A 13360-nucleotide genomic window follows, 5' to 3' on the forward strand; every position below is an offset into this window, starting at 1 on the left:
TGGGTTTCTACACTACAGGTCTAGATAACTACCACATACAGCATAATTAAAGCCAGATGGTTAAAATAAAGAGATTCAATTTCCTTCCTCATACTTACTTGGCAAACAACTTCATTTCTCCCAAATCGTTGCACAATACATACTCGGGCCTGTGGAATTAGTGTCGAATTTTGTTTTTCCCCTAATAAACATTCACTATTTTACCTTCTTTACACAATCAACAGTGTAGCTGGGCAGATGATCAAAGGTCAACTGCCCTGCATTCAAGAGGTTCCCCCAAGCAGTCTGCAGAGGTCTGTCCCCAGCTTTCCAGGCTCCTGGTGCCCTCACCCAGTCTCTTCTCAGTCAATGGCTGCCCCTCCTCCCACTTAGAAGCTTCTCTGCTTTCAAGTTCGTTTCCGGAGCCTTCGCTAAATCTCAGGGGACAGTTTCCTAAAGAAAAAATGCCCAATTGTCCAAAAAATATTTAATCTTCACTACTTTCTGAGACTGAACTTCATTTCAACCCAGAAATTTAGTCTTCAGTTTCATTTCAAGGGATTCACTACTGCATTACAAATACAGAAAACAGTAGGTACTTGTGTTTGTATGTGTGGTCATAAGTGGAAAGTATTTTCTGAATTATAACTTGTTCCAAGTTTGATCTGCTTTAGTTGTAGACAGATAAAAGTAAGAATAAACTGGAAATCATACATATCATTGCAAACCCCCAATGTAGACTTCAGAAAACTGGAGGGGAAAAATAGAAGTTATGTATCTGACCATACTAGGGATCAAGTCAAAATAAAATTTTCTCTTTAAATTTCTTGTGCTCCAGGTCAAGTATCCAAACTAAGTATACAGTTTCAAGGCTTTTAGGTAAAGGAGACATTATATAAAAGGTTAATATGTGTGAGTGTGCTAAAATTCCTATTCTTCAATCAAATTTCCTACTGCATCTGGTTGCTAAGAAAAACAGTATCTCAGCCATAACCCCCAATAAATACTATTTGATGAGGGCTCTTAGTCTGCAAAGCCTTAGATTTATATCTAAATCCATTCATGCCACTTCACAGGAGGCAGTGTACACAGCAGCAATGGCATTGCAAATAAGCCTTTATTCTCTAATCCTATGACTATTTTTGCTCTACAATGGCTTTCCCTGTTGGGCTGCCATTAAGAGCTGCAGAGATCTTAGAGCCTTAATGACTTGGTGTGCCATGAATCCTTTTCATTGAAATACAAATAGAGATGTGGAACTTAGATTGTGAGAAGTAGAGCAGTAATTTGACTTAACTCTTTGGCATGCAGTACACAATTTGGGTGGGCAATGGACTTCTTGCTGAGAAAGGTCAATTCCTGCAATAAAAGCTAGTACATTCAAGGAGTAAGCTTTAGAATCATTTTCTAATATGAATGGGTCTGCTTCCTTCCTTTCCTTTAAGCCATGGCTACATTTTTGGTTCTAGAAAGTTTTCTTTATAAGTGCAGCACAGGGAAACAATCTCTTTATTAATGGAACACTTATTAAGCAGAAACACAGTCTGTTTAATATGGCATTATGTTGGCTGCTAGGATAAGAATGCAAACAAAATATAATTCCTAAAGAGATTTGTTTTCTTTCCTCTGAACTTTTATGTTTTCTAATTCCATAAGCATTGTTTTTGTGATTAGAAAAAAAAATTAAACATAGTAATTCTGTGGACAATAAATTTTGTAAAAGCTACATGTATAGGAATGGAAGAAAATTGAAAGCATTTACACTAAATGTTAACTATGTTCATAACTGGGAACTAGGATTTGAGGTGATTCTTACTTTCTTCATTACCCTTTTAATAGTTTCCAAATTTTACTAATTCTTAAATGGCAAGTGCTTAAGTGTGATAAAACAATAAAGAAAAGTTCTTTAATTATCTTTCATATTAGCTCTGTTTCCTAGTGTAATCCAGCCGGTATATAGAGGCTCTTAGCAGTCATTTCTATTATATGTGCTATTCCAATGTTTTCCATTAATTGATTCCCACAAATATCTACACCTTTACTGCTTAGAACTTACCCATGATTCCCTGTTCCAGTTCGAATTACTAACTCTAGAATCTAGAGTTTGTTTGTATATCAGTATTTTACTAAAAACACTTTATCTAGACAGGGTGATATTGTGTTGGTCAAGCTTGAGATCTTGGTGCCATTAGGCTGCTTTGCTCAAAATTCTCACTTCAGGGAGGATCAGCAGTGTTAAAAAGGTCATGCCCCAAAGGCGGCCACCATGGGGAAGTGTGTGATCCAAAGCTACACCAGAGGCTATAGTAATTAGCCTCTGCTGAAAGTCAGAAAAGGGTTTATGTCAGTGAAATTAGAAGATTGCTAATTAGCATGATGTCAGAAATGGGTTCTCATTAGTGAAATTTAAATTACTCAAGACATGGGGATTAACTAAAATATTTAGAGATACTCTCATCCTTTATAGAAGGGTTCAAGAATCTTGTAAGACCAATAGTCGTACCTTTAGAAATAACACTGAGGGCCTGATCCCTAACTGGGTCAAGTCATTGTGGACCTGATGCCAACTATAATGGGAATGAGAATCTGTCATTGGTGCAGAGAAGCATTTAATAATACTTTGTCATTAACTGTGATGTGGTTATTGATTTGAGCTACTCTTCTATTTTTAATTTAGTAAGAATTTATATATTAATTGCATTCATTAAATATATTAAGAATATACGTTAAGTCAGAAAAGAATAATGCATTTTTAGCAGCTATCCAGATGATCATGTGACACTTGTAATTATTAACTCATTTGCTATTTGAGTTAATATGGAACAAGCACATATCATAAGGGGGTCAAAAAGTAATGAGTTAGGGACGCAGGCAAACTGAACAATGACATCACATCTCAGTGGACTACCAGTTCCTCACAATGACTTCCATACAGTGCAATATGATTCATTGCCAGTTGTTTCAATTTTTAAAGAGATGGGTTTTGATTGAAATGTCTTAATTTTGTAGTACTTTGTATCCCCTTCCTCCCAGGAAAAGAACATCATACTCTGGGTTGCATAGGTTTTTTTTTTTTGTCTTTTACAGCAAATGTAGAGTTGGATATTATTATTGAACAAATTTGTAAACTCCAACTCAATAAACTGATAATAGACAGATTTTTGCCAACTTGTTTTATGTTGGATTTGTTCCTTGGTTATTTTATTTCTTTATTCTTGGTTATTTTCTTCTTATCTATACGGGCTCCACCACTACCTATTATACATTCCATTGATCCTCAAGCTTTAAAAATTTATGTAATCAATGTTTCTGAAATATGATTTCTAGGTAAAATGAGAAATTTACTATGCTTTCATTTTGTTTTACAACTATTTTACTTTCTATATTCCAGTATTTATTTATAAATAGTTAAAAACCTGCTGTTGTTAAATTTTCTTATATTTCTCTTTCAAGACACAGAATAGTTTCACTATATTTATAATTATATATATTATAATTACTTAGATTTGGGGCTTTGTTTTAGTGTTATGTTATTGCTTCTAATTCTTTTATAATGAACTACCTATTCATGTGTTTTTTGATTTCTGTATTCATCTCTTAACTGGAATTTGTCTTTGAATTTTTTTTTCCAAGAAGGGAATATGGGTGGTTAATATCAATTAATATCTTCACAAATGAAATCAACTGGAAACCAAAATTAATACATTATAGGCATTTTCCACCTTAAAACTCTTTAGATATCAGTCTTCAAATATCTTCTATATTTAAAGTTCCAAAGAAGGCTAGTTAAACTTTTTTTGTGTGTTTTGGCAAACTTTTAAATTTTTGCTATTTTGAGATTTTTGTTGGATTCAAAATGATTGGGAAAATATAATTTATTCTGGTATACCTTGAATTTTTTAAATTTTAAAACAGCTTTGGGTCTTTTTTTCAGTTCAGAAAGTGAGAGAAGAGAAAATTATTTTGTGGAGTTCAAGACCCTAATATCCATGACTGTGTGCAAAGCTTCAGAGAAATTTTTGTCCCATGATAGCATTGTCTGGCCCATATTTTTCCATATTGTCCTTAAGGACATCAGGAAAATTGACTAGGAAGGCTCCTTCTATCCCAACATTAAGATCACAATGGCTGTAACTCTGTGATCACTTTCGATTTCCCCTTTCTTACTGCCCTTCCTCTATGCAGGTTTCCACCAGGGCAGTTGTAATAGCTTTCTAATTAGTTGGTCTGCATTGACCAACTCCCCTCTCTGTACGTATTTTACCTATGTATGCATTTGTAACTATGTGTGCATATGTGTGCTTGTGTATACAGGAATATAAGTGGTTTATATCAATTAATCTCTTCACAAACGAAGTTAATTGGGGACTAATTAACTTGTTTGTTTTTTACTTATTGACTTAAAATCAAACTCATTCTCTGACAAGCAAGGGCATTCCAATTTCATATCCAAATCTTACTTTTCAGCTAAGTTGTATGATTCATTTCTTCTTGCTCATATCTGTACATTCTGTTCTCAGCACCTTGACTTGTGTCCTGTTTTCACTGGCTTCTTCTAGTTTGCCTTTTAAAATATTACCTACCTTCCAAGAATCAGTCTTCCTCATGACATTTCCCCTGATCATACCAGCCAGGAGCACTTCCTCCCTTCTCTGAATTGCCAAGGTCCCCCTCTTACCTATGCTGTAGATTTTTTGACATACTTTTCTTAATGCTGCTGTTGAACTTTACTACATGAAGGACAGGGACTGTGTCTTGCTCATCTTTGAATCTCTCATGGTATCTTGCATAAGTGCTTGATATTGCATGACTGCTAAGAACTGGTTTTTCAAGATAACCAAACATGCTAATCTGAATACTTACAAGATATCACATTTAGCACAGAAGCTCATTCTAGAAATATTACCTGAACTGGTCCCTTAACCACTGAAGGTATTCCTTGATTTCATTCATGTGACTGAAGCTAGGAAGGTGTGCTCCAAGTGCTTGGCAGAATCTTTCAGCTTCTTCCCAGTTCCTCTTTCTCACAATTCTTTCTACGTGGAATGCCTTAACAAAATAAAATGTTAATTTGTTTTCTGGCATAATCATGAAGCATGCATAGTTTTATAGTTAATGTGTGGACCCCGAAACCGATCTTTGCAGCATAATAAAGGCACAGGGAAATGTGTGTACACTGAGCCAAGGATCCTTCATGCTCCAAGTGTCAACTGCACAGGTGCCTGCACAGGTGCCCACTATTGTCAGATGGATGAACCACCTCAGCTAGGCTGGTAAACTAGATACCAGGTTCTCATGCATTCCCAGGACTTTGAAAGAGAAGATGAACCAACAGTCCAGCTATAAAGGGTACATGTGGAAGCTCTGGGAGAAGAATTCTTCAAAGAAGTGTGCTAACAATATAATTTTGAACACGGGCCACTGAGACCTATGTAAGAATAGGACTATTTTCGGATGAAGAAGCAGCCAAGAAAAGTCTGTACTGATGTGTGGACATTGACAGACGGCAGCAAAACAAAACCTGCCACTGTGGACTGTCAAAGAAATCACCATTATTTCAAAAAAGAAGAAGAAGGGGAAGAATAGGAAGAGAAAGTGCACTGACAGGCCAATTACTGGACCCAATTCTTCAGTTCTCTATAATCTAATGACATGTTCTTGTCACGGTCTCCTGGTGGGTGGAGTATATGTCTCTGTACTTTGACGTGGGGCTTGACTGTGTGGCTTGCTGTGATTGGTGGGATACTAGTGCAGCTGCAGTGAGCAGAGGCCTGAGATGTGCTTACGTGGTTGGGCTTGCCTTCTTGGCTCCAGTGATTTCCCACAAGAAAAACAAGCTCCTGATAGTGGCTGCCCCTTCTGCTTGAGCCCTAGGATGAAGGGCAACAGGCCCCAAGTCATCACAGGGAGTCCTGCACAGCTGACCTGCAGCTGGAAGCAGAGTTGACCATTCAAATTAGATCAGTCAAATCCTAGCTGATCCTGAGATCTGTGGGCCTGAGACTAAACACTATCATTGCTACTGAGTTTGGGGGTGGTGTGCCTAATGGTTGGTGGGACTGGTTGACTGACCCATTTTTTTTTCATAATGAGAAGGGATGAACCTCTTAATTTGACATGAAGTAGAGGGCTATGAGAATCACAAGCATGGCGTCAGCATGGTGGCAGCCCACCTGACTCCCAGAAGGAAAGAAGCCGGGCAGAATGCCAGTTCTGGCTCTGGTCCTACTCTTGCAGGGAGAACATGTGCAGGGTGTGTGACTGAAATAACTGAAACCAGAGGTTCTGAATGTCCTGCCAAGGATTCTGGGCTCCCAAACACTTTTTTAAAGGTTATACGTCTATGGCAAGGAACATAATTTGTACAAGGACATGAACTAGGATAGTGCAAAGATAACCCCACCGAAAGATCGGGTGAGAATGCCACTTTACCTTGTAACAAGAAGGACTGGAGGGGAAACCATGCCAGCCTTCAGGACAAGGGCCATCAGGCTGGGGGGCTGCTTTCTCAGGCTCCAGTGGTTCACTTATTTTCTTGCAAATCGAAAGTGCTCTGAAACTTCTGCAGTCCTTCACCACCCACCTGCCGAGAAACTTTCCAGTAGACATAGCCACGCACCCACCTGGAGACGCTGGGGTTGAATGGGAAAGTTCAATTACATCTTTAAAGTTCAAGCATTTCCTCTCATTTATTTCTTCTCTTTGTTTGAGCCAAGACAGGGAGAAAGAATAGGAAAATCAATGGAGGAAAAAAAGGAAAGAAAGATGATGTTCAGAAGGATGATGATGATGATGGTGGCATTAGGTTTTATAGAGAAGTATTGACTCCCAATCAGATACCATTCTAGGGATTAAGTTAGTTAATTCTTACAACAAACCATAGGGTGGATTCTATTGTCAAAACTGAGGTAAATGAGGATGAGGTGACTTGTCACACTATTAGTAAGCAGTTGACCCAAAGCAGTCTGCTTTCAGCAGTACCCCAAACCACTATGCTGCAGGGAAATGGTTCCAATTAGCTTAAAAACTTTGAGAAGTTTCTAAGCAGTTCAGTACACTTCAAAATAAAACCTTCTCAGATTCAGATCCAAAGGAAGGGCAGGTACAATAAAAGTAGAAGGAGGCATGTAGGAACATATTTGTTTACTGTTTATGTTATGACAGTCATAATTTTATTTGTTCATAACAGCATTAAAAGGTAGTTTGTTTGGAATGGAATCACCATTTGACCCAGTCTTCCCACTCTTAGGTCTATCCCCAAAGGACTTAAAATCAGCATACTATAGTGATGCAACCACATCAATGTTTATAGCAGTACAATTCACAATAGCAGTACAATTCACTATGGAATCAACCAAGATACCCTTCAATGGATGAATGTATGAAGAAACTGTGGTATATATACACAAAGCAATATTACTCAGCCTTAAAGAAGAATAAAATTATGACATTTGCCAGTAAATGGATGGAATGGGAGAACATTATGCTAAGCGAAATAAGCCAATCCCAAAGAACCAAAGACTGAATGTTTTCTCTGGTATGTGGATGCTAATTCACAATAAGGGGGGTGGAAAGAAATAAAGGTATTTTGGACTAGACAGAGGAGAGTGAAGGAAAGGGAGGGGGGATGGTGGTAGGAATGATAGAATGAATCAGACTATGTGCATATATGATTACATGACCTATGTAGCTCTTGATCAAGTACAGCCAGACAAATGAGAAATTATACTCCATTTATGTATGATGGGTCAAAATGCATTTAATGTCATATATAGCTAATTAGAACAAATAAAAAAATTTTAACAACAGGTAGTTTGTATTACCAGATCTTTTTTTTTTTTTTTTTTTTTTTTTTTTGGTGGTTTAAGGATTGAACCCAGGGCCTTGAATATGCTAAGAAAGTGCCCTACCACTAAACCACATTCCCTGCCCTCAGATCTACTTTTCAAATGAAGACTAAATGACTTGCCCCTACTCACAGTTAGTGAGAGGTAGAGGTGAAATTTGAACTCATGCTATGCTTCCTTTCCATTATATCATGATATTGGTGGTTGTGACCATATGCCACCAATTTTGTGGGCAGTCCTAATTTCAAATATTGTGTTTATTTATAAGCTTACATGACCCAATTTCAATGTTATAAAAGATGGTTTAATTATAATTCTGCCTGAGTGGGCAGAATACAAGAAGTGTCGCGTGCACTGGAAGTAATGAGGACAACTTCTATACCACCAAACAGAGAAGCTATATTGCCTCATATTTATATATCGGCAACAAGAGGAACAAGGAACTGAGAAAAATAGTGACCCGCCCCCCTGCAGGGGTGTGCTGCCTCTTCCCTGTTCTGCCCACCCATCCATGGTTTGCTCACGATAGGCCGAAGCTGGAGTTATAAAGGCAAAGAGGGCTAAATGGCAGTCTTTCTGACTACAGAACCAAGGGTACCATGGTGGTAGCTACTCTTTGAGCACTCTCCAACCACTGTGGCTTGTCCAGGACAAAGGTGACATTTGTTCTAAGATGGTTGTGACTCCATTAAATAGATCTATGTTTTACTTGCTAGAATATTTCTAATTTAAGTGAAATTCAACCAAAATTGGCATCTGTATCCTCTGTCTTCTGTAAGAAAACAGACGATTTTGTTATTATTAACAATACTCACACTGATGGTCATAACCACGTGTCACACATTTTGTGGGTGTTCTCCATTTTAAATATTGTGTTTAATTATAAGCTCATATGCTCCAGTTTCCTGGTTATAAAAAATGGTCTTCACGATCATATTAGACTAACACAAGAAAATAATAAGTAATATGAAGGGAGAAAGGTAGAATGTACTAGAACCACTGTCTTATTCAAAACTAAAATCCTCTTTTAAAAAAAAAACACTGACTTGGAAATTAGATCTGAATTTGCTAATTGAATAACCAGATAAACTTTTGTAAAGTAAATCACCTTTATAAGCCTTTGTTCCTCAACTATAAAATCAAAAGGGACTTTAGAGGCCCTTTCTGTGTCAAATCTTCTGACTCCATGGCAAATGTTTTAGGCTGACTGGAGAAAGAGGAACTGATTTACAAAATAAATACTATCTACAATATAGTTCCTTCTTTATTCTTACTCTCTGAGAATAACAGAAATAACACCTTCAGTTTTGGAGAATGAAGTTAAGGGAAGAGATGAAAATGTGAAGTGCTTCACAATGAAGCTTCTAGATTCTGCTTGAGACTTAGAAAAGATAAAAAAACAAAAACAAAAACCTCATGCTGGTGGATGGTGGTTCTATCTGTGTTGTTGGATGATGGCTTTGGAGAACTGAGTTTTCTAAGTTCTTTCACTGGATCATTTCATAGTCTCCAGTCCTGAAGATCATCAGTCCCCTCACATTTCAAACACAAATGAAGAACATTTGGGAGGGATGCTATTTCACTAGTCACTATTCTACTACTTTTCAGGTTCAGACACTCACCTGGCTCAAGAAAATTCCAGTTGGAAAAGGTTACAGCCTGCTTTATTCCACTAGCAGTTGTCCAACTGTATTCTCCACGGGAGTCTACATCTCTCAGGCCAGTCCAGAAGTACTTTGTGAGAGATTTATCATACTTTTTCATCATATCATTTAGATATTCTTGCTCAAATCTATGAAAGAAGAATCACTTTGCAAATGTTTCACAATCACTGAATTAATGATGCCCAATTTTCTTAGGCAGATTGTTTAGTACAAGAACACAGAATTACAAGTTTACTAGTATAGATCTATTGATGACCACACCTGTTAGTGATAGTCAGATTGCAGTTTGTTCCAAAAGGGACTTCATCCTTGTATATCTTGTAACAGTTTTCTCCATGTCTCTTCCAGCCCTAAATTAGAGGAGAAATATGGTCACATTGTTTCCCAGACTTGATGGTATCCCCCTCTGTCAATCAAGTTCTGCTATATTGATAACATCTTACAACTTGTGGAAACTGAGGACATGGCCAGTGAAGTCATACATGTGATGAGGGTGGGTTGTAACTTCATAAATGACCTCTGTAAGATTGTGCCAGACAGGAGTGGCACAATCTGCTTTACCCCTGGGGCCTGGCTCACCATAAAACAGTTGTTGGTTGAATTATTTCTGAACAGGAATAATATCAGTAGAGGAAGTAAGAATATTAGTATTAATGATAGTAATCATTTACATTTTTATGGAAATTCACAAATAGGAATATCTTGTTTCCTTGTGTGAGAACACCAATATGTTATGACTCCTGCCTTCTGGCTTGATCTAACGTAAATGAACAGAAGCTATAATTTCTTTATTTTGCAAGTCTAAATTGTTGAGGTCTCAATTACCATCTCTAACGAAGAAGCTGTAATATGAAAATTTACTAAAAGATTTTACATACCTCATCTGGAGGACACATTTTATCAGATCTTGAGTTATTCATTTTTTCTCCTTTTTTCTTACATATATATTTAAGTTTCTCTTCACATGACTGGACTTTCCAGTAACCTAGCTTCAAAATAAAAAGATAAATATATTTATTCATGAAAGAAATTCTTTGTCATACATTTAGATCTGAATCTGCAGAGAGAAGGTTCTGGCTCTCGGCCTGTTACCGCAGCATTGTCCTCTGGTCACAGTGTGAATGAGTTTCATTTTCTGAAAGGCCTAACGATGAAACCACCAAAGGACACAGCCTAGAAATTAAACTGAGAAAAACTCATCCACAAACAGTTCCAGCACTATATTCTTCTTTCCTATGATATGGCCAAAGTCTGTGCACAGGTTCAATTTGGGGAGTCATCAGCTAACTTCCAGTCTCCATTTCCTCAGACACACGATGGTAGTGTTCCAAGGGCTAGTCTTCAAGAATTCCAGAATGAAAAGTTTCTTTCAAGTCTACTTCAGTCTATACTTCAATGTTGTCTCTTGCAAGTGTGCTACTTAAAATTAATTTTGCCTAATTGACCAAGTTACTTTGCTTTCTTGAAGTTAGACTTTAACAGATCATTTGTGCTGAGGGTTGGTTTTGAACACTGGAATGCTGTCTAGGTATGCCTTCCGTTCACTTTTGCTTATGCCACTTTTACTCTGTTTTTGATATTCTTCTAAACGACATCTTGGATATTCTTTTAAACAGAATACCAGATGTGATGTATTTCCAAACACATCTTTACTACTAAAACACTTCTGAATAGACATGTCATTTATTGCTTCCACTTAAGTCTCCCTAGATGCCTGGGTGACACGTCATAATCAGTGAGAGAGTTGTCCACAGGAAAGTGATATAAACAAGATGCAGAGGAGCATATGTCCTTTGAAACACTGTTTTAAGTGCTTAACTAAAGTATGTTCAATAAATATTTAGACAATACAGAGGAGTAAGATGTTTTTCTGAACAAATTAGTCCTAACTTTTAAAATAAAAATTTTTAAATTTGAATAAATTTTACTTAAAATTAAAACATTTAAAAAGTATTTTCCACTTCATCCTTGAACTAGGATTAATATAAAATTTAATCTGAACATGAAAAGATGGAACTTTTCAGGTTAAATTGTGGCTACCTGACAAATATGACCCTGATCTGGGAGATGCGGGTTATCAGAGCTACTCTGGCAGAGAATCTGAGTTACACAGAGATTCTCTAGATCTGCCTCAGGTCACAGTAGGTATTTGCAGAATGTGGACTGATGGCTTATTTAGTAACTGCTTTTATTTACCAAGAAAGATGGTCTATAAACCTCTAACTTTATTTTCTTAGCTTATACACAAATACCAAAGTAATCTTAACATTATTATTACATATAACAGTAAGACTATAAAGATACCACAGAGGCTTCCTACCTTTCCGAAATAGGAAACACAGTTGGGAGTCTTATTGTAGGGGATGTTTGGCTCATTCTCATTCCAGTATGTTAAGGTTACTTCAGTACCATCCGACCACTGAAACAAAGTTGGTCTATTTATGTTCCTAAGACCCGTCCATATTTCTTCTTTGGCATCTAAAAGAAAAATGTTTTGTTTGACTTTACTAGATTACATTCTTTAATATGTATATTGATACTGATTTTTACATTCTGATACAGGTTTTAAGAGTCTTTATGATACTCTTAATTAGCCTATTAAAATGTCGATGAGGCAGGTCGGTGAGGTAATGAAGGATTTTCATGGCACTTATGCAGGGAGAGTATATGGAAAAAACAGCTGTACGACTCTGTAAGCTCTGTTCCTGATCTCTGCTGTAGATAAATTTTACTTTATGGGGATTACTGAACCCCTATAAATATAAGCATAGATATTCCAATTAGAATAGAAATATTGTCCACCACTAAAAACAATTAGCACCAAGCTGGCACAGAACAGGCATCTACTACTAGGTGCTATTATTGGAGAATCCTGGGCAGAAGGCATGGTAACAGCAGTCTATTATAGCTTTGTTTACCAGTCTTTAGCTTTCAAATAATTACAAAAGTGAAATAATCATCACTTAGATTTTTGGAGGAATCTAAAGAATTTAGCTTATGAGAAGAGGGAGATTATTCAATCAACCATTTTACTGCCAGATTAGTAGCCACTAGGCATATGTGGTTATATAAACACAAATGTAATAAAATTCAAATTAAATAAAAATAATAATTTTTATTCCTCAGTTGCCCTAGTTATATTTCAAGTACTCGAAAGTCACGTGTGGCTGATGGCTACTGTATTGGACAATGCAGGCTAAAAAACTGCTCGATCACCACAGAAAAGCCTGTGGATGGGGTCAAATCGTAAGCTTTTTGTTCCCACCAGGAGCCTGAAAACAGGGATATTTTCAAATGTTTTTTTTGAAAAACTTACCCCTATTATGGAGTTTTGTGACAACTACCTCCACATCTGCTAAAGAATGAATGCTGACTAGGTCACTACTGAAGGTATTGCATTTCTTGTGTGCCTCATCCCAGGAACCAGTTTCATTTACCAGCAGATAGCAAAATCCATTATTTGGCAGCCAGTCTGTTTCACAGTGGGTATCTGAATATGTCCAAACATCTAGGAGAAAAGCAGCAATTTATATTCCAGTAAAGATATATCTATTTTGAATCAACAACATTGCAAAAGTTTTAGTTTTCAATCATAAGGCTTCTGGAAAACTAGGCAATGTGTTGGCAGATACTTGAGTGATATGAATTTACATTGTACCTAATGTATACCTGACATAAGAATTCCGGCAGGGATTCGGATAAGGAATCATTATTATCATTATCAGATAAGGAATCATTATTATCATTATTATCATTATCATTATTATCTGACCTCAATGTGATAGAAATATATATATGGCTGGGGATAGACTATTTAAAGGTTTAGATACAATCAAGGGAGAGACTGTCCTCAGTTCTAACAGACAGAAG

General features: G+C 36.8%; 1 protein-coding gene across 2 annotated transcripts in view; it reads right to left on the bottom strand.

The window, feature by feature from the left end:
* The window catches only part of LOC124980455 (CD302 antigen), a 133165-nt gene that overhangs the window by 94943 nt on the left and 24862 nt on the right, over positions 1–13360 (bottom strand). For both annotated transcript variants that reach the window (XM_047546025.1, XM_047546022.1), the window contains exons 7-13: positions 12807–12998; positions 11811–11968; positions 10369–10479; positions 9752–9840; positions 9449–9618; positions 6412–6611; positions 4886–5028 (exon numbers count right to left, since the gene is read on the bottom strand). In XM_047546025.1, coding sequence (XP_047401981.1) covers positions 4886–5028; positions 6412–6611; positions 9449–9618; positions 9752–9840; positions 10369–10479; positions 11811–11968; positions 12807–12998 — 1063 coding nt within the window. The remainder of the gene's footprint in view (positions 1–4885; positions 5029–6411; positions 6612–9448; positions 9619–9751; positions 9841–10368; positions 10480–11810; positions 11969–12806; positions 12999–13360) is intronic.

Source organism: Sciurus carolinensis, chromosome 3, assembly GCF_902686445.1.
Source record: "Sciurus carolinensis chromosome 3, mSciCar1.2, whole genome shotgun sequence".
NCBI lineage: Eukaryota > Metazoa > Chordata > Mammalia > Rodentia > Sciuridae > Sciurus > Sciurus carolinensis.